This window comes from Pyrus communis, chromosome 6 (genome assembly GCF_963583255.1).
Source record: "Pyrus communis chromosome 6, drPyrComm1.1, whole genome shotgun sequence".
Lineage (NCBI taxonomy): Eukaryota > Viridiplantae > Streptophyta > Magnoliopsida > Rosales > Rosaceae > Pyrus > Pyrus communis.
The window spans coordinates 12976570-12997751 of record NC_084808.1 but is presented as its reverse complement, the minus strand read 5'-3'; the positions used below and the strand labels follow the sequence as shown (position 1 = coordinate 12997751).

At 38.1% G+C, this 21182-nt stretch overlaps 4 protein-coding genes across 4 annotated transcripts; 1 reads left to right on the top strand and 3 right to left on the bottom strand.

Annotated features, from left to right (window-relative positions):
• Nucleotides 1-1920: 1920 nt before the first annotated feature.
• Nucleotides 1921-3902, top strand: LOC137737041 (uncharacterized). Its single transcript, XM_068476391.1, has one exon. The coding sequence runs from the start codon at nucleotides 2043-2045 to the stop codon at nucleotides 3714-3716; it is 1674 nt and encodes a 557-aa protein (XP_068332492.1). The 5' UTR covers nucleotides 1921-2042; the 3' UTR covers nucleotides 3717-3902.
• Nucleotides 3903-5682: 1780 nt separating this feature from the next.
• Nucleotides 5683-7262, bottom strand: LOC137736896 (probable xyloglucan endotransglucosylase/hydrolase protein 23). The gene is made up of 3 exons (XM_068476211.1): nucleotides 6936-7262; nucleotides 6597-6790; nucleotides 5683-6202 (listed from the first exon to the last, which is right to left on the bottom strand). The coding sequence occupies exons 1-3, from the start codon at nucleotides 7197-7199 to the stop codon at nucleotides 5812-5814; spliced, it is 849 nt and encodes a 282-aa protein (XP_068332312.1). The 5' UTR covers nucleotides 7200-7262; the 3' UTR covers nucleotides 5683-5811.
• Nucleotides 7263-13560: 6298 nt separating this feature from the next.
• LOC137737468 (uncharacterized) lies at nucleotides 13561-14385 on the bottom strand. The gene is made up of 2 exons (XM_068476956.1): nucleotides 14063-14385; nucleotides 13561-13964 (listed from the first exon to the last, which is right to left on the bottom strand). Exons 1-2 carry the CDS (start codon nucleotides 14250-14252, stop codon nucleotides 13843-13845), a joined length of 312 nt encoding a protein of 103 aa, XP_068333057.1. The 5' UTR covers nucleotides 14253-14385; the 3' UTR covers nucleotides 13561-13842.
• A 1830-nt stretch (nucleotides 14386-16215) lies between these two features.
• On the bottom strand, nucleotides 16216-20201 carry LOC137738304 (pentatricopeptide repeat-containing protein At3g09040, mitochondrial-like). Its single transcript, XM_068477943.1, has 2 exons — nucleotides 17220-20201; nucleotides 16216-17102 (listed from the first exon to the last, which is right to left on the bottom strand). The coding sequence occupies exon 1, from the start codon at nucleotides 20058-20060 to the stop codon at nucleotides 17652-17654; it is 2409 nt and encodes an 802-aa protein (XP_068334044.1). The 5' UTR covers nucleotides 20061-20201; the 3' UTR covers nucleotides 16216-17102; nucleotides 17220-17651.
• Nucleotides 20202-21182: the final 981 nt, after the last annotated feature.

The following is a 21182-nucleotide window of genomic DNA, read 5'->3' as shown; positions in this document are numbered from 1 at the left end:
AACCATCATTATGTTAAAAGAAAATTCTAATTTAACACATATCTACATAATTCATTACAAAATTGTGGAGAAACGTATTATGGTTGTGTAAAATTATTAATTAAAAATGTGATTGTGTAAACTTAAAGTAGAATCCCTACAGGTTTTGGAGATCAAATCCTTATAGGTTTATATTACTTGCAAGACAAGAAAACCTATCATGATTTGTATAAATAAATGTGCAAGGCCAAGGTGTGAGGACATAATTCTCATACACCTAAGTTGTTCTCTCTCTGGCGTCGCTTGCCAAGGCAGACCTTGTGAAAGCTTTTCAACATCTTCATCAACATCCAATTAACCCTAAACTGCTAATTTATTTGATTTTAATTTAATTTATGCCTTTCTCATTGAAGTGGAGTGTTCTATGGTCGGTTACTCACAAGTGTCATTTAGAGTTCGGTATTCAAACAATCGTACGACGTTCACCATAAAGATGCTCATTTCCTTTGAGTATCTTTGTCCATGATATAGATTTGGTGCACCTATATTTTCACAACTATAGTTGAAGCAGGCGAATTTGGTGTAGAAGGTTGAACTTCATAGGAGGAGGCATAACCTTGTGTTCAAGTTTTAGAACCCAAGGTCGAGAATGTTCCTTCCTCGGATGAAGTCACTCGGTGTAGAAGTCAGCAACGTGGTTCACCGTCACACCATCGCATCCATCATATTCGCCCGACTGAGCTCGGTAGCGAATTAGGAAAACATAAAACTCTAGACTCAATTCAAACAATACAATATCAACATTAAAAAGCACCACACCAACAAAATTCACAAGAAAATACCCACTAATCAAACCGATCAAAAAACCATATGGGGACCACTAAAAGTGCGAACAAACTCAAAAAATAAAGGAGATTCGATCTATTCACCACATTATTATGACTTCCCATTTTTTCAATGTATTTCTGGCATCGCAAGCCACCACAGTGCCCTTGTAAACAAAGCCAAAACATTCCTAACAATCTTCTAATTTAATCGAATCCAATTCATGCCATTGAATCTCACGGAAAAGAAATCCCCAATTTTTTTTTCAACTAGGTCGTACACTGCCTCAGAAAGCAAAGCAGAATTAGAAGACGAGACAGAGAGGTGACGGAATTAGGTCATACAATAAGTGATCAAGGTGGTTTTACGAGATTGCCCACGAAAAAGCGGTCAAGTGGGGGCACGTGACCGTTTTTAACATTGATTTAGACGAACCGCAACAAAATGACGACATTGATTCGTAGGGTTAATAGTTAAGAACTAATCATCAATTTTCATATCATTTGTAATAAATGGTAGAGGCAATATTAAGAGATTAAATTTGTAGAAAAAATTTGCAAACTAAATTAAGTATCACTAATATAAATGAGCACGTTTATCAACGTTTAAATAATAATCTAATCATCAACTTTCATATAATTTAGTTTACAAAGTTTGTCCCTGGCATTTAGAAACGTAAAGAATGAGAGAGGATCCTCACGGGATCCTTTTTTTGAGGATCACGGGGATCCTCTAATCACATCTCTTTTTCGTACAACGTGCGGTCAATTTTCGTCAAGTACTGTTTATATTCAATTTTAAATAAAAAATTTACAATAATTATTTACCGCACGATGTACAATGAACGAATTTGATTTAAGGATCTTCAAGATCCCTCACAAAGAAAATCCAGTGAGGATACTCTTTCCTAAAGAATTATTTGGGACAGAAACCCTACGTGCCATGTCACCATCCTACTATTGTTGCGTTGTGATAGGGTTAAATGTGTACGTGGCAAAGATTCGTTTACAAAACCCATTGACTAATGGGCCTACAAACTGGACGAAAGCAGTTGAGTAGGCATACGCAGTTGCTGGCCCATTCCCAACTCTTCCTGCTTTTGTATCCCAAAATTCCCACCTCTAGGGTTCGTTAAGTTTCAGTCCCTTCACCCGTCACCCTTCGCCCTTCGCCCTTCGCCCTTCCCTGCTATTTTTGCGTACATCTCACAATCTGAAACCACCGCACAAATCTCAAAAATGGAGGCAGACACGGCGGTGGAAGCAGGCCTCTCCCTGATAAAGCAACTGGCTTCGTGCGATAAAAGCAGCCGAGACAGAGCCCTCAGGGTCCTGCTCAAAACATGGCTGCCGGCGCAACTCAACGTCCAAGACGACCACATGAGGAAGCTCTGGAAAGGCCTTTTCTACTGCCTGTGGCACGCCGACAAGGTCCCGGTCCAAACCCAGCTCATCGATCGGCTCTCCGCTCTGGTCCTCAGCCTCCACCTCCCGCTCTCCCTCCACTACTTCTCGGTGTTCTTGCTCACCATGCGCCGCGAGTGGTCCGGCATCGACGCCCTGAGGTTAGACAAGTTCTACTTATCGATTCGCAGATTTATGACTAGTTTCTTTACTTTGATGAGAAATAATTTGTGGGATTTGGAGCTTGTGAAACGTCTGATGGGTGTGTTGGAGGAGAGGACTTTTTTTGCGGATGATAAGTGTTTGGGGAATGGGGTTAATTACCACATTGCCTCTGTTTTTCTAGAAGAGCTTAGGCCGTTTCTTCCGCTTAAGGCTGATGTTCTTGAGGCTCTGTTAGTGGGTTTTATTCGGGTTTCGGCTCAAGTGTCCGATAAGGTGTTGTTGGGGAAGATTAAGAGTAATATGTTCGATGTGCTGCTCGGGGCGGGGAAGAGGCTGTTGGAGGTTAAGAAGTCGGGGGATGATGTAGAATTGGGTGATGAGGTTGTTGTCTTCGGGACAATTGCGCTGAAAATGGGGTTTGCAAGCAAGTTTTATGAATCAGGGTCTTCACCTGAGTGCTGCCAGGGTAATAGGAAAGTGTTGTTTGGCTTGCACGAGGGGTTTATGAAGTTGGAGAAAGAGTTGGAATCTTCTGGGATTGAGATTTCTTTTCCTGATGTTGTTTATCAGGACGATGAGGAAGTGCCGAATTTGGTTCCCCTTGATAGTGAGGAGATGGACGTAAGTAAATCGGAGCCTGCTGATGTTGTCATGGCCAATGGGTCTGCCGGAAAGCGTTTGAAGAAGTGCAAGAAGAATGAGAAGGGCCCTGGTGGTGCTAATACAAAGGCAGAGAAGAAAAAGAAGAAGAAAAAGAAGAATAAGAAGGAGAATGGGAGTTTTGATTCAGACTCTGAAAAGAGCTCTACAGACAGGGAGAATGAGAGTGGAGCTACAAATGGTGAGAATTCAGATGATCATCAGGTAACTGATGCCGATGCTTTTAAACTTGAGGATAATGTGATATCGAACCTGCAGATGCAGTTTGAGAAGATTGCTGCTGAAGCTGGCTTGGATGAAGACGTTCCAAGCGCCTGTGATTTGCCTACAGTTTCAGATAAGGGTCCTATCTCTAAGAAGAGAAAGAGAATGAAGAAATCTGTTGAAGAAGAAGCCGAGGGTGGCACCAATGCAAAGAGTGGAGAGAAGAGTGCAAAGAAGGTAAAGTTTTCCATGAAAAACAATTTGGTGTGGAAGCCCCAGAGCCCTTTACCTCCGCAAGATTTAAGACTACCTCCTTCTGCTACGCCTAGAGGAAGTGCACTCAAGAAAGGAGTACCTCCAGGTCCGATTAGGGAAATGCCTTCGCCTACTAAGAAGGTGAAAATGGTAAGAGTTGTTGCTGTCAAGAAGGCACGGAAGGCTGTCAAACGTATAAAGAAGTTGAAATCTCGTCCTACTTAGAAGATATCTTTTTGCTGGAATTTCTTTTTCTGTGTTTGTTTTTCCATACACAAACATTTGCCCCATATGTGCTCTTTCTTGTTGCCTATGCTCTATTGGGTTTATTCATAAAGTTAATTCTGACAATGATATTTGCTTATTCGTAAAATTGATTGAAATGATGCATTGGCACAGGTGCCCTTTGTTTGGTACTTTGTTACTAACCGTTGGAGAACACACTTCCTCTAATGCTCTATAGTTCTATACTCTAGGAATCATCTATGGATGTTATGCTCGTCAAATGTATTTTTAATTAATTTCTTACTTTTCAAAACTGGATGTTTGTGATATTTTGCCCTATTGTTATTTGATTTTAGTTTGCAGATTTATATTTGGTTGCTAGCAAAGGCCTTGGTTTACTTGGATAGCAGCCAGGCCACGGTTAGTTTGCAGCATGTTGTGCTTTTATTTTACTTAATTTTTTTGCTTCTTTCGGCGTTAGATGTGATACAAATTCCAACTTATTCACCAAGGGAGATGTAGCTTATTAGTGTCATGCATATATAGAAAGCTTGAGATTGAGTCAGAATGCCTATGTTTCTCCTGAAGCGACTTTGCCTTGGGGTTTTAAGAGGAGTGTAATATGGAGAAGTAAGAACATGTTCCTCACAAAAATGCCGAATCATCGGTAGCAGGTGCCTGCATTGTGTTTGTTCATGCGATGTTAATGATATTCTCTCTTTTGTTAACAATGAATTATAGCCAGTATCGCATCTTTACGTTCTGAAATGTTGTGTTGTTTTTGCTGTATAAATTAAATGCTGTGTTCTTTCTCCAGTTCACGGTAGGTGGTGGTGCTTTAACATTTTCTGTTTTTGAAACGAGTCGTCTTTGTGGAACATTGATGCCCCATGAATCCATTTCTTGAAGCTTTGAATTCTTCATTTGTAAAGTTTGTTTGCATCTTTATTGGAAGATTCAGTAAATGCCACATTTTCCTTGAATATGTTGAAGCGCTTCTCCTTCTCCTTAATGTCGGCATATACACTTCCATAACGACCCATCCATTGCTCCTACTCCCATACATTGGATAAGAGAATGGCCCGAGTTGCCGTCTCCGTGCCCGAAAATTTGGTCGGTATCCTTAGTGCCCCCACAAAATGTTGTGCTATGAAATGTTAGCTTATGGAACTATTATTTTAATTTCAAGTCCCCAAAAGTCCGTCTTTGCATATGTGGGTCAAGACAAAATAATTTTTATATACAAATTACTAATCCTTTGTTTTTTATTTTTTTATATCTTATTTTATTTTTTAATTTTTTTATGCGGAGTTCGTTATCTTGGAGTATACCAAACCTCACAACCTCCCTCGATGGCTTTATTGATTCGGTAGTAAAGTAATTTTTATTAATGTAATTTTTTATCCAGTTGGTAATTTCTGTTGATCTTTCTTTCTATATCCCACGTACGTACGTATATACATATGTATGTTTTTGTGTGACGTTTTGTTGTCACCATTGCGCAAACCTACTTTGCGTGACGCAATTCGTTCCGTCGCGCAAGTATGTTTTTGTACTAGTGTAATTAGTGATTAACCTTCTGTTATTACCAATTCAACCCGCATTCTTCTATTTCACAGTATGTGTAGAGAAAAACTTATGCATGATAACGCATTATTAGATTGGGACGTCATGATGATGACCTATTGCGGTTCCATTAAGATCATTTTTCTCCAGTAGGAGCGGCAACCTTCCAAACTAGGTGATAAAACATCTAAGCTTCAGGTTTACTTGTGACATCCGAAACTGTCTCTATTGGTTGTTGCCTAACAAAGTTAGGTTGCTTGTGTGCTTAATTATACTCAAATCATAGCTCAAATGCTTTGTCCTTTGATTGTTTTAGAGAGTCTCTTGGAAATGCTCGTATCTTAAATAATAACTGTGCTATAAACGCAGACATTAGCCAGTCGATTCTCCACCGTTCATATCAAAAACACTTGATTTGTCCATTTATTGGTCATGTGGCTGCGTTACAATTACTCCCTAATACAAAAAATATAAAACATATAGCATATATCTCAATCTTTTTACGTGGAATGGAGGAAATGGATGAAATTCATGCAGCAGAGCACTCAGGAGGAAATCCTTGTGGGAAGCGCTTGGTATCTCTGCAGTAGTTGTAAATCATGTAGTTCTTCTGAACCCATTTCATTCTCTCTTGCCCTGTGGAATCGAGTGACTGAGTTAACCAGCTCGACTCGTTCGGGGACTCTGAAGGACAACGGGAAGTGCCTGAAGACCAAGTGCAAGCTTGGGCGTTGAAGTTTCTGTAGGAGGCTGTGAAGGGGGCTTTGCTCCAATCCGTCTTCACAAGTCCGCCGCGCGTGGCCCAATCGTCTGCATTCCATAGGCTTGAGTATATCCACATGCCTTGGTCCTTTGGGAAAGAGACTCCCTTAGATTCTAAGTTCTTGAACTCTCTAATGGGTGTTCCATCCACAGAGAAGCTATTCAACAAAGAAAAAAAAAAACAAAAAAGTTTAGTATACATCATGGAAAAAATGAATAAAACTACATGCATGGGCTATCAGCGATGCTCTCTTTACGACTTGTGTTGGACTGTAAATTTAGACCACACGTTCATCAAAGAACTCAATCCGATCAACGGTTTAGATGTACAATTTGATGACAACATAAAATGGTAGAACACTGTTTTCATGTTTACGTATATGTACCATATTTACTGACTGTGCCACTAATCATGTCTCTAGTTGTAAAAATGAGAATTCGTTAACACGTAACTAAATATCTTTTGAATCTCATTCAGTAAGACATGCAGTCAGTAAATATGGTACCTATAAGTAAAAAAATAATAGAGAGAGGGAGGGAGCCTAATTTTACATGATGGTTTGAGGGTTCCACAAGATGGAGTAGGTATGGAAGTCTTTGGTGGGATCAAACCAAAGGTAGAACTGTTGCTCCCTATTCCCCTTCCCTTGCGTGAAAACATTTGTGTGCAGAATATAAGGGTCTCCACTTAGGTTGCCTAGAAACTCGAAGTCTATTTCGTCATGAGTAGAACCCAACGACGACAGCTGCAAAATCAACAAATACATAAAAATATTAGACCCGCAGTTGCATGCAGGATATAAATATGAAGTATGAAAAACCAGAATAATTAACATAAATTAAGTTGCTAAGTAAGTTATACAGGATGAAGTATAGTATATAAATACTCACATAGTAAGCTGTAACGGTGCCAGCAGAGTTACCAGGCACAAGCTTTATCTGCATATCAATTTTTCCAAACAAGTACTGATTCTTCGACCGAAACCCCGACCCTGATGTCTTGTCCAGGGACAGCGTAAGACTCTGCCCGTTGTCGAGTATTTTTGCCCGACCATCGCCCCATGTTATGTCAAAATCTTGGTTGAAGTTTCCGGCCGATGCCATCACCAAAACATTGAACACCAAAAGTACTAGAACAAGGAATATCTTAGTCATGGTTTGGTTTGTCAAAGAAGAGAAATGGAGGAAAGGCAAAGAGAGAAAGGTGTTTCGTGAAAATGCATGGGAATGACGAGGGGTATATATAGTAGTTCGATGGGTGCCGGGAGAGTATGGGAGAAGTAGGCTATTACGCGTATATAGCTAATAGGCAATGGAAAGGATTTAATCAGTGGTGTGGTGGTGAAGTGGTTGGGGAATATGCATGCGTTTGCTTAAGAGATTTGGGTTGACTTGGCTCGGCTGGGTGTACATAGGAGATCAGTGGGGACCCTTAGACAGCTAATAAAGATGATGTGTCCATTTTGTCCAAGTTTCTTTACGTTCTTTCTCCAATTGCATGGATGGCCTTGGGAAATTGGGAAAATGATCTTTCTATTCGACGCGGTTGTGAAGTAATGGAAGGCAAAGGCCTTGGGAGAAGATTCAAACTTCAAACCCCATGTACATAATATCACAGCTGTTTAGTCCTCTTAGTTTTTGGATATAAAAGATAAAATATTACAAAAATACTTTTACATCAAATTGTTAATTCACTTATACATACTATTTATTTATTTACAACAAGTCACAATTTAATATTGAATTCACTACATTATATGTATCGTCATCAAATATATTTGAGTCGAAAGTGAAACTTTCTACAACCTAACAAGACGAAGGGACTCTAAACTAGCTAGTCATGTATGTCACAACTGTTGATTCCTTGTAGGTTAGATATAATTAAATGGTCTTGTGATACCAAGTCTTCCCTCTTAATTATCATTCTTGCTCCCCAAACCAGAAAAAAAAAATATTAAACTTTGGTGTGGACTTCAACTTTAGTAATTAATTGGTGATAGAAAAGGTAGGATTTCACACTGAGAATAATTTTGTCCACCACATTTGGTTTGACAATAATGCAGCATTTACTAGTACTATTCTGCTAATCGTTTCACTTGTCATGGACATAGATTAACTTTGATTGACTTTTTTTGGCAATAGATACAATCCCACGTCTACAAATGTCAAATATGAATCAGATTTAATTTGTATTTGAATCTGAAAATTTGTATTTGAATCACAAGGAGACTGTACGTAGTTGTATAATACACATTAATATAATACGTACCTAACTACACATACTATACGTGAATTACCAAGTAGGCTTCATATAAAAGCATACTTAGCCTTTTATGAATAAGTTGCGTTGAAGTAGTTCTTGTAGATTAGTTAAGGTACTGAAGATAATAGTCAAGATAATTGGTTATTAGTAAGTAGTTACCAAGCTGGCGGGCTTTTCTCGAACTTTGTGTATTGTATGTGGGAAGTCTTAAAACATGACGCACCATTATTTGAATTGTAGATGGAAGAGTATGTATGGCTCCTCCTCAATCGTCATGCCTCAGCCAGGCAGGAGGCAGCCAGCCAAGGAAGAAACTTTTTATTATGATCAGAACACGAATGATACATCATATGTTTCTTTACAAATAGTAGAAAATTTTACTTTTTAAGTTATTAACTTTTTAACATACATATCACACCATTTATATAATAATATCTGATGTACCACCTCATGTGCCTATCATTTATATAATGACATGTAGTGTACCACATCATGTACTGATGATATTGAAAAATCTCCCCACCCAAGGAGGGTAGGTTATGTAACATCAATATCAATTTCGCCAAACAATGGTCGTCACCGGTCAAACGTTGCTTTCATGCAAAGCTGTTTCCATATGGACTTATGGGATAGGCCTATAAAATAAAAGATAGAATTTTATTCCTTTGTTTATAAAACTTAAAATATTCTTTGTTCTCTAATATTGATAGAAACTACGGTAAGAAATAATAGAAAAAAATAAAAATAAGGTAATGACGTTTCTATACATCGGAAGTGGTTTTTATACACTATTTTTTACTTCTCACATATTTCTTTTTATTTGTGGTATCAGACTGAATAAATCAAACAGAATCAACGATAATAATTAAATAAGGGTATGTAAGATACTAAAATTGACGTTAGATTATTATTTCTCTATATTTGAGGCAAGTTCTAATTTCCAAGGTTTTGAGCTTAAATTTCAGCACAAAAAAAACTTCTTGTTTTGGGGACACTCTTCTGTTGGATTTTTCATAACCTCACCGTACGTTTTCATTAAATAAAGCAGGGTAAAGTAGTTATAAGTTGGAGACCAAATTCTATGTGTTAGTGGTTTTTTTCACACACAACCGGAAAAAAGAAACGCTTCTTTTTAATAGTTCTTAAGAGCTTTCGTCAGATGATATTTGGTTAACGAACTTTGAGTGCACAGTTAACTACTCACTCATTCATATATTGGTTTGGAAAGAGAAGTATCATTAGTGTTTGGTCGCCTTTTTTTTATCTCCAATTTATTGTGATTGCATTGTTTTAGTTACATTGGAGAGTATTGAACTCTACAAGTCAAATAGATCTAGGTTTCAATTAAATAAAATCTCGTACTAGTAAACGATTTATCTATTACAACCTCACATAAGCACAAGATACATATAAATCTCCTAATTGTTTATAGTGATTACAACTAATAATATGTTAAGACTTATAATATGTGTAGGGTAATACCTCTAGATAACCTATAATAAGTTCATATGTAAAATAAATATATTAATAATTAAAATATACATGGTCGGTTCGGTTTGATTTTTGTCAGTTTCAAAAGCATCAACCTGAACCAATCCAAAAGTAAATCGGTTCAATTTGATTTTAAATTGTTTGACCTTTTTCTTGGTCAAAATCAAACCAAACCGACCAATATGGTTCGAATTGATCGGTTTTGTAAGTTTGATGCGCAGCCCTAAAGTTAAACTTGCGCTAGTATGTCGATGATGATTGAACCCCTTATGTATAGTTCAAATTGCCAAATCCTTCATCACCTATAATTGTCTATTGCTTGCTTTATTTGTTCTGCAAACCCCAAACTTTCAAACCTCCACTACTAGTGTTGCGTGGTGATTAGTCTATCTTAATCCCTAATTCAATCATTAAGGTCAAGAATCAAGATAATAAGATAGAATGGAAGCCACGTCATGTTTGACATGATTAGGTTGTTTATATTGCGGGTATCATGATCGAAAGATTTATTTAAGAGACCCAATTATCCTTGTAACACATTTTAAATTAAGTGAATAAAACGCATGCTAATCTGTGGTCAAATGGAGGCTGAAATACCTTTGTGAGTTTTTCCAACTTCCGAAAATAATGGATAACATTGACTTGCTACCAGTTGTCTCTCTTTTTATTAAAAAAAAATATAAAACGTATGTTAATCCGGTCCTAATAAAAAAACATAAGTCCTCGTCAAATGTTGCTTTCTTGCTCAACCTCGGCCAGAGCGTAGAGGTTACAAGTTGCACATAATTGCTATTGTCAATTTGAAACCAAATGATTGATTTGGAAGTGAGCCAATAGATTTCGAAGTGGTTCATTGAAACTATTTGCAATAATATGAGACCTCATTCGTCTGACTCCGAACACCAATCCCACTGGCAATATTAGTGGAGGATTCACTAACTGGTGCATAAATATGGAATCGGATCCCCTCCTGAGCTTAGGAGGCTCCTGAGCAAATCACACGGGTCGTTAAAATTTGATCCAACGGTTACAATTATTATAATTTTTAGAAGGATTTCTGTTTGTAACTGTTAGATCAAATTTCAACGATCCGAATCATTTGTTTAAGAGGCTTAACCTCCTAAACTCATGAGAGGATCCGGTTCCCATAAATATATGTGTAAACTCCACACGTCACACACACATCTTTTCAACATACTTTAATCCTTCGAAGAGATTAACTCTCTACATGGATATCATCTTCCTATTCCTATTCATGTTTGGATTTCAAATCACCAAAAGTGCTTCTGTGTTGGATTGAAAAAAAAAAAAAATTAGAAGTACTTTTGGGGGTCAAAAATACATTTGAAATACTTTCTGAAAGAAACACCATCTGTGTAAATTTTTCAAGAAGCACTTTAAGTGTTTTTCCAAGAAACACTTCATGTGCTTCTAAAAAAGTGCTTTTAATGGGGTCAAAAAAGCACGTGAAGTGCTTTCTGAAAGGAACACCATTTGTGTGATTTTTGCAAGAAGTATTTCAAATATCTTTTCAGAAAGCACCTCAACGTGCTTCTAATGGAAGCACTTTTACTGAAAGAGTTTCTAAACACAAGTGCTTTTACTAGAAATTGGATATTCATGCCAAACAATTCCAACAATCACACATTTGATAATCATGTAAAGAGATCCAAAATCTACCTACAATGCAGCTCAAAGGAACATTGTTCATCTACTCAAAGCAATCCGCAAACTTGACATTCTTTTTCATGAAGCAAACATGATGAGAACTTCAGTGCCTCCAAAATAGGGGCTTTTCAAGCATCTTGACATATGAGTTACGACATTATCTTCGTAACTACCTGCACAGTTTCACCTTTTTTTCTTTTTTCATCATCCGCTTTTCTTATTGCTCATCCATCATTTTGGTGCCACCAAACAAGTTGGTAGAACTACTTTGCATTCCAAATCACTCGTGTTGAAATCGAGCAAGAAAGGAGAAGAAAATTTGATGCGCTGAATTACGCAAATAAATATTGGGAACTAATATTGGGACTGTGTCCACGAAAAGCTTAAACATTACAAGCAACATGGCCAATCAATATAACACGAGGACGCAACACGTTTGATGAAGGACAATCAGAAGGGATAGGAATACAGAAGATATCCAGACTGACTTCCCGTCTTTGGCATCACACCAAAGGTGTATCGGAGTCACTCCAACAGTGGAAATAGAAAAATTCCGGCATCACACCGAAGGTGCCTTGGAATCACTCCAAGGTTCGTGCCTCACAAACAAGCAAGAAATAAAAATTTCTTGCACTAACAATGATCTTAAAAGAAAAACAAAGTAGCCCTTCTTATAGGTAATTGGCACATGAATCTGGAAAGATCCACATCAATATACTTAGAAATTCTAAAGATTCATTTATGACACCAAATACATTAATATTGTAACGTAGCGAGACTCAAAGATAATGAACTTGCAGACTGTGTGTAGACAGGAAAGACTTAAGAATTTTGAACTTGGCTAGGTTTGATGCATCGCTAATCCAAGAGGAATATCTGTAAACCTGTTGTTTGAACCTAACAAGATGCTATGCATACAGAACCACTCATGAAACTGCTCAGAAATTGCTCTCTGAATGTTTCCTTTTCTCCATCTGCCCCCACTCTTCTCTATTCTTGTTCTGGATCATGACATAGTAAAAATTTAAACCAAACCCACAATAATGACATAGCAATTTGACCCTACTGAGGAATGGAACTTCTGGAGTGGATAACCTATAAACTTTTGCTCTGTCTCATAGCTAAGAACCCGCTCACTAGCACCAATGATAAATGCAAAAACTCTTTACGATTGGGCCACATCTATATGCACACAAACACAAAAGACACATCCATTCTCTCAGAAGCAGCAGCATCAACGATTACATAGTGTGTTAAGTTTATAATAATATGCAAGTATTCACTCAACAGTAATATCTCAGCACACGGAAACTTCACACAATAAGAACTTACATTGATTACCCAACCTTCATTTCTTTCACAAGTTTGTTCCCTCTATTTTCATCATTGTTTAATATTTGCTACCATTCGTAGACCTATTTTGGTTCATACGCATTCTAGTTTCAACAAAAAAAGCTCGTTCTTACTATTCATATGTATGATAATTGCAAAAGAAAAGTTCGTACCACAACAACAACAAAGCCTTAGTAAGGTCAGCATTGAATCCTATAATGCCAACAGAAATAATGTTTTCTAAATGTTCTTCAAGCTACACCATGTCTAAGCTTCAATCAAACTAGTTAATTATGTATTGAGAAAATAACCATCCAGAGGTTAAGAGTTAAGACTTTCATCAATAATGAGCTAGGGAAGAAAACAGCAAACTGAACAAGTTTACCACGAACACAGGTTACAGAAACACACATCGGTTCAGCAAACAGTTATCTGACAATAAGAATGTTCCCATAAGGTTCATTCAACCAAATAGGAATAAGAGATCAAATATCTAACGTATTCCAACTGGACGGAAGTCCAATTTCCAAGTTCCCTCCACAATGCTACATTAACTCGATAAACATAAAACCCAAACCTAAAAACCACAAAGGAAACACAAATAAAATAATTTCTCGGCTCCTGAAGACCATATGCATTGGCATTTAGCTTTGCCTTTATTCACATCATCCAAGCAAAGAAATTGCACAATGCAGTTTAAAATAAATAGATAGGTGGGAATGGGAAAAGAACATTTGGCACATTCGGCCTGAGCTAAATTATAAAGGGGGAAAAACACAGCTCTTTTTATTTACTCATAATGTATGTACTGAGTATTTCCCCTACACAGCTCATGTAACAGGATAATGAGTAGACGTTCACTATTAATCCACGCTTAAAAAACAAACTCTTCCTCTAGTACGAACAATCAGTATATATAATAAGCACATTTATAAAAATAAGAAAAATAAACAAAACCCATTACAACAAAAACATTAAAAATTAAGAAGGGATCTGTACATGTGAAGTTGGACGCACAAGAAATGGAGTAATGGAATGCTGCTGCTACACAGGTGGAATGTTGGAGAAGGAGAAGCCCTTGTACCCTTTATACGCATAGTAAGCAATCCGCGTGTAATAGAAGCCCGGAAGAAACAAGATCCCACCAAGTATCGCAAAAAATAACCCTGAAATTATTGGAAAAAAAAAACCCACCACAAATTAAGAAAAAAATTGAAAATTGAATAAAAGGGGTTTTACGGTTAGGGTTTGTGGGGTAGATTACCGTGGGCTTTGTCGCCGCCGACATGGTTGTAGGCCATGAGGATGCCGATTACAAGGCCGAGAGTGCCGGTGACGAGAAGGGCGAGGGCGAGGGCGATCTCTTTGATGGGAGGCTTGTTGCTGACTGTGTAGGAGTCCTCCATCATCATGTCTTCGTCTGTAATGGAAAACGCGTGATCGACGTACGCCATGGCTGATTGGATTGAGCTGTGAAAAATGGGTTAGGGTTTGTTTGGAATTCGAATTTGGGATTTTAGCTGAATTTTGGGTTTCGTTTTGCGACAATTCAAAAGATGGAAGCTTTGGAGTTTTGGTAATGGTCAAAAGAGGAGAAGGGTCAGAGTCGGAACAGGATTGAGGAAGAAGAAGGTGTGTTGGACACCGCGATTTGTGTGGTGCTGCCACGTGACATGTATGGAGTATTACGTCAGGTGTTACGTTTTCTCTTTCTTCATTTTTCGGTAGATCACAAGATGTATGATCCGTTACATAAGTTAGCCTCGTGTCACGTACACACACAGCGGATCTTTACTTCGCTTCAATTGGAAGTTGGTATTAACACATGATTTTTAGTAAACATCTTCACTCAATGCAAGTGGCTCTTTATACAGTGGTGAAAATATATTGAGTTCTTACATAATAGTGTGGATTTGAAATCGTTGGTGACTAATCTAACAAAATCTATCATTTAACAAATAACAATACAAGTTATGTCACTTAGTACTACGGTTTAGTGATATTCTTCTTTACTTGTAAGTGAGAGGTCTTAGATTCGATTCTCACTAATAACGAATTTGAACGACATTATTACTAGCACATTATGAGGCTAAGCCCACCCATTTTCCTTAGTGTAGATAATATCGTATGTTCAAAAAAAAAAAAAAAAAACGATACAAGTTATAATTGTCCACGACACATTTTCATATTTTAAAAACGCTGCATTATAGCTTTATTATCAATGGAACAAAAAGCATTGCTCTCAATATAAATCTATATGCTATAACTCAATCATTGATATCTCATTTAGTTACGCAATATTTTCACAATATTCATAGAGGAAAAGACTCTCACAACTGAAGTAGTAGCAATCGATAGAATCAAAGTAAATGTAATTAGCAATACACATGATTATATACTCTATTTCTCCACGTCTCAGCTTTTGCAAGACTACCAATTCCTTTTAATTGAGAAAATTCACTACTTGAATGCATATCAAAATATAATTCCCAAGTTGATCTTGAAGTGCCCAGAGTTGACAAGTGAAAAATTCATTCGGATAAAACTTAGGAAAAACAAATTAGCTTTTGTTCATCAAAATCCGATAGAGCTATTTTATCTAGCAATCAGAGTGCATGTATGAAAGACAACTATAACCTCCAAAGGAGCAGCACCCAAGTTATCCATGGGTCTACGCTGGAGTTCGGAAGGTCAACTAACCCCCTTGCTCCTTAATGGGTCCGCCCCTATGTTCAATGGAATTTCTTTTTATGATTCATAAGTTCAATCATTTTTTTCCTATAGTTTTGTTTCAACATTCATGCTTTAAGTGAATTGAATAAATTGTTAGGTTGATATAATTTCGACAGAGTAGCTTTCTTGATATTTTGTCATCATAGGTACGAAGCCCCAATAGAGAATACAATGAGTTATTCTGCCGATGGTACCAATAAATAGCACCATTGTTGTGACTTGTGAGCCCCATTTTCGAAGCCTACATTGTAAGGCAGAATGACCAGCACTGCTCTCCAAGACTGATCAGTTTTGGAAGAGTAGATGTTGATCCTGATCAGCTGCTGCGACGATGCCCTCGACTCTTCAGTAACAAAAATGAGATTGTAAAAGGCTGATATCAGTGGATCAAAAGCCAAGTTGATCGGACTCGCAAGTCCTTTTTGTTGCTTTCACACTTGGGTGTTGAGACACCAACTCTCAAATAACTCAATTTGCACGAAATTCACTACTCAACACAGTCCACTGGTGGAAGAATATACTACTTATTAGCATTTCTACACTTGTACCCCATGGATAATCCATTATGGTAACCACGAACTACGGTTAAGCATCTATGGTAAAACACATACAATGTATATTATCGTTTATGGTAATTACATATACACGCATAACCATAGCTAATATAAAGCATGACGCGCCTTACAGATAAGAGCAAACAAGAGACATCAAATGATTAATGTAAGACATGACGTTTCCTACAGAATAAGAACAAAATTGTCAAATGCTGCAGGAAATGAAACGAGTATATGAAGAATAGTGTGCTGCCATTGGAAGCTATTAGAAGCAGTATCCTGCTTTTTGGAGACATACAATCCAGCAACTAGAAATAGTCCAAATTTACATTGGAGGAATGGTTCGTACCCTCCAGTAAGTGCCCCTAACCACCAATTTTCTGCTCCTAGTTTGTTTCACCATAAACAATCATATGTGGATCGTGTTAAATCGGCGGCTGAATCACGAGTCCCTGACGAGTTATGGGTGATTTCTTCTGATTTCGATGTACGAGAGTAGCATGACTCAACTTGTTGCGAAGAGTACAATTTAGGCCAAATTAAGGTGGCAGCAATGGTAACCAACTAGTGAGAGTATGAATCTCATATCGTGAAAGTGCAGAAAGCACTCCCTCACAAAAATGACACAAGTTGGCTTCTCATCCAAGTATTACAGCTACTTGGTTTCACATAATAGCTCATTTGCTTTCACATATCAGTCAACCCCCTCCTGATCCAGGCAGTTTAATCACAACCGCTGTGCTGCTGAATGGAGTATGGCCAATTCTAAGGCTGATACTAAACCTGCTGGAGAGATCACTTTCTTGGCGTTGGTGCTTTTGCCCTATGGGAGAGTTTTAAACCTAATGTCAACGGCACAAACTACACAAGTTATTAGATCACACAAACTGCTTAACTCACCGCTTACCAGTTTAGTAGTTCTTTACTCTGTTTGGAAGAAAGGAAAAGAACAAGTGAGCCATACCATGTCTTCATCTCTTCCAGTCTATCCTCACTTCTCAAGCCTTCTTCCTTAGTCTGCAAATTATATAACCTCCCTGAATTAATATTGGCTGCATATGCTGTAATTATTCCAGATTTTATAAAAGAAAAGACATAACTTTCTCATATTAAAAGCCACAATCACATGCATACCTTGATCACGTTCATGCAGAACTTCATTGCATAGAGCATTTTCACGAGTTGCCAAGTTTAACGTTATTGTGAACATTGATTAGGTAACCTGACTGATTGCATCAATAACAGTTGGCTGGGAGTACAAGGATTTGCAGGTGCACAATGTTGGTTTCTCTCCTGTCCCCGCTACATGTATTGGTTGATTGATTGTTTCCATATGCTACTACTCTTTGAGTTCTTTGACGTTAACTGGGATGAAGACCCTGTCCAGAGACTTGTCTTCTTATCGAATGGGCAAGTTCTGCTTGAACTCTCGTCTGCACCACCAGATGCATAAAGAGAGGAACCCCATTCTGATTTGACCTTACGTGGTTCTACATTTCTCTCAAATTGATTTTCTTACTGAGGCAAACAATTGAAAGCTGTTCATCAACAGAGGGGAACCTCTTCCTATACCTCGATCCAACTATATCCTTTATTTTTTGGCACACCTCTTTCTATCATTTCCCTCCATATCTTTGTAGCACCTTCCCAACTACCTCCTTCAGAGTACACCTTCGACAACAGTACATAAGGTACATCATTTTCTGGAACCAACTGAACTAACTTCTTAGCAGTCCATTCTCCCAACTCTCTGTTCCCATGTATCCTACAACCGCTAAGCAAGGATCTCAATATAGCAGGCCAAGGAGTATAAGGCATCACTTCAATCATTTGTCTAGCATCTTCAAGGTATCCGTATCGTGAAAGCAGATCAACCATGCAACCATAAACATCCTGAGATACTGGTTCCATCTTGTAATCAGAGTTCATTAACTCAAACAAAGAACGACCTTGATCAACCCAACCCACATGACTACAAGCAGCTATAGCAGACACAAATGTGGCTTGGCTGGGCTTTAGATTTGCCAACCGAATTTTCTCAAAGATATCCATCGCTTCCTCGGCCAGACCATGATGAGCGCAAGCCATGATCATAGCATTATATATAACCACGTCATCAGATCCAAGTGACTGGATAAAGGTCATCCTTGAATTTCCAATATCCCCGCATTTTGCATACGCATCTATAACTGCACTAACAACAAAGACTTGCATGTGGAATCCCATTTTGATGACAATGGAATGGACAGATTTAACTAACTGATAGCTTGCAATATCGGCACAACTATTTAGAATGCTTCCCAATATAAATTCATCAGGCTTCCCACCAACTTCTCTCAGAGAGTTGAAAATCTTTATAGCTTCAAAAAAATGTCCCTGATGCACCAGAGCAGATATCATAGTTCCCCAAGATACCAAATCTAGTCTCTCAAACCCTTTAAGAAACTCAAAGGAATCATCCAGTAGTCCAAATCTAACATAGCACTTAATTAATGAGCTACAAACATATCCGTGGAAGGAGATGCCCGACTTGACAACTGCACCATGAATTTGTCTAGTCATATATTGGTGTTCATCATTATAGCAAGCTTCCAGTATGATGGAGAATGTGACTTCACTCGCTTCAACTCCCAAGTCCCATAAATTACAAAAGATCTGCATGGCTTCTGAATAACAATAGTTTGAATTATACCCAGAAATCAACTCATTCCAATAAGTTATGTTTTTGTAAAGTATGCCATCAAAAAACAAGTGTGCCATGTCCATAGCGCCACATCTAGAAAACATACTGATTATTGAGCTTCTGACATTAGGTTCATTCCAGAACCCATATTGTAATGCAAGGCAGAAAAACTGACGCCCAAGGTTAAGATCAAGTACCTCACCGCATTGCCTAAACAAGACTGAGAACGTAATATGGTTTGGCTTCATGTTTTCTAGCATGAACTCATGGACTAAGTTTGCAATTTCTCTTGCATTCTTGCCTTCAAAGAAGACCCCAAATGCGGTGTTCCACGATATGACATCTTTCGTTTGTATCCTATTGAAAACGTGCAAAGCCAAATCCATCCTACCATTTCTAGAGTACATATCCATAAGAGCATTCATGACTGAAGTACTTAATTTCAGCTCACTTTGGATGATCAATCCGTGAAGTTGCTTCCCAAAATCCAAATTTCCGACAACAGAGCAACCCTTTAGAGCATTAACAAAGGTGAACTGGTCCATGCTTATACCTTTGCATACCATCAAACATACAACTTTCAATGCTTCAAATCCATAGCCACATTGCCTGTAACCTCCAATCATAGCATTCCAACCGGCAGTATCAAGATTGCTTATAGACTCAAACACCCCCTTCGCCGATTCGACATCCTCCAACTTAGCATACATGTTCAAAACAGAACCACCCACATAGCAGTTCTGTTCGATCCCAGTTTTCAATGCAAAACAATGAACACTCATGCCGAATTCATGTGCTTCGATACTAGCACACGCTGCACACCCCTTGAGAACACTACCAACAGTGAATTCATTCGGCCTCAACCCACTTCTTACCAGTTCCAAATAAAACTCCAAGCCCAATTCAAACTGACCGTCTTGGACGGCAGCCGAAATCATCAAAGTCCAAGTGACGAGGTTTCTCTCAGGCATTTCACCAAACAGTTTGAACGCATCATCCATAATCCCACATTTTGAGTACATTTTGATCAAATTATTGAATACAAAACCGTCGTTAGTGAATCCCAACTTGATGACACGGGAGTGGATTTGGGTACCAAGAGAAGCTGACTTCAAATTGTCAGAGAGGGAAAGAGCAGCGGCAATGGCAGTTGGGTTTTCACCCATCACGAAATTGGAGGATGAAGTGCAGGATTTTGAACTGTAGAGTTTGGAGATCGCATGAAAGTGCCTGAGTGAAGGGCAGAGGCTGCCTTTTGAAAGTTCGAAGGTGAATAATCCCCTTGCCCACATTGCATTGCAGGTTGAAGTTGGGTCTTTTGGGAAAACGGGGAAAATCTTTTGAAATGTATTTGGGTTTGTTTCGAAACTTGTTTGAAATTAAGGTGTAGAATTATTTCCCCTCCTTTTCTCATCTCCTTCCTCCCCTCCTTCGACGAAACCTAATCGTTAACCGTTCAAGTAGGAAGGGAAGGGAAGAGAGATTAGAAGGGAGAAAGAATCCTCCTCCGTGTAAATTACTAGGGATTTTTTATAAATAAAATAATTGCACAGAAAAGACTATATTAACAAACGGATGAGAATCCTCTCCTGATCCTCTTTGTGGGCCTCCTAGGAATCCTCACATTATAATAATTTATCGTACATCGTACGGTCAGTTTCGTTAGGTACTATTTGTGTTTAATTTTCAATAAAAAAATTCAAAATGATTTCTACCTTCACGATGTACGATAAATGGATCCTAGAATCCCACAATTTAGATCTAGATGGGATCCAAATCCCAAACAAGCAGCGGCCACCAGAATTAGGGGTAGGTTTGGTACGTACCAAAATTCACATGTCAATTACCACACTAAACTTTTGGTATGACAAACTTTTTAATAATTACCATACCAAATTTTCGGTATGTCAAATTTCGATATGCCAAACAGTTTAGTTCACGTGGCATGATAATTATAACTATCACTTTATTTTGGGCTACTTATGGATCAAAATTTGACTTTTTTTAATTCAAAGCTCAAACGTTTGTTTTTTCTATTTTTATGGCTTTATCTCGTAATCTTGTTGCCTAAATTGAAAAACCTAAGGGCGTGTTTACTAACCCGGAATCGAAATGAAAGTAAGGAGTTCGATTCCGATTACACATCATACATGTGTTCACTAAAATGGTAAGTAACCAACAGTGCGTGGGACCCACACAAAAAAGTGGAATTCAATTCCTGGAATGAAAGGAATTGGACTCCCTACATCAATGTGGTGATTGAATTCCGAAAGGATGAGGGAATTGGGAATCCATTTGCTCTTCCTATTATGCCCTCCTATCAATAGGCCGTTTAATCCAACAAATTAATCTCACAAGCTTGGAATCTGGTAGGGTGAGGGAATCGGAAATTTGATAGGTTCAGGAGATCTGCG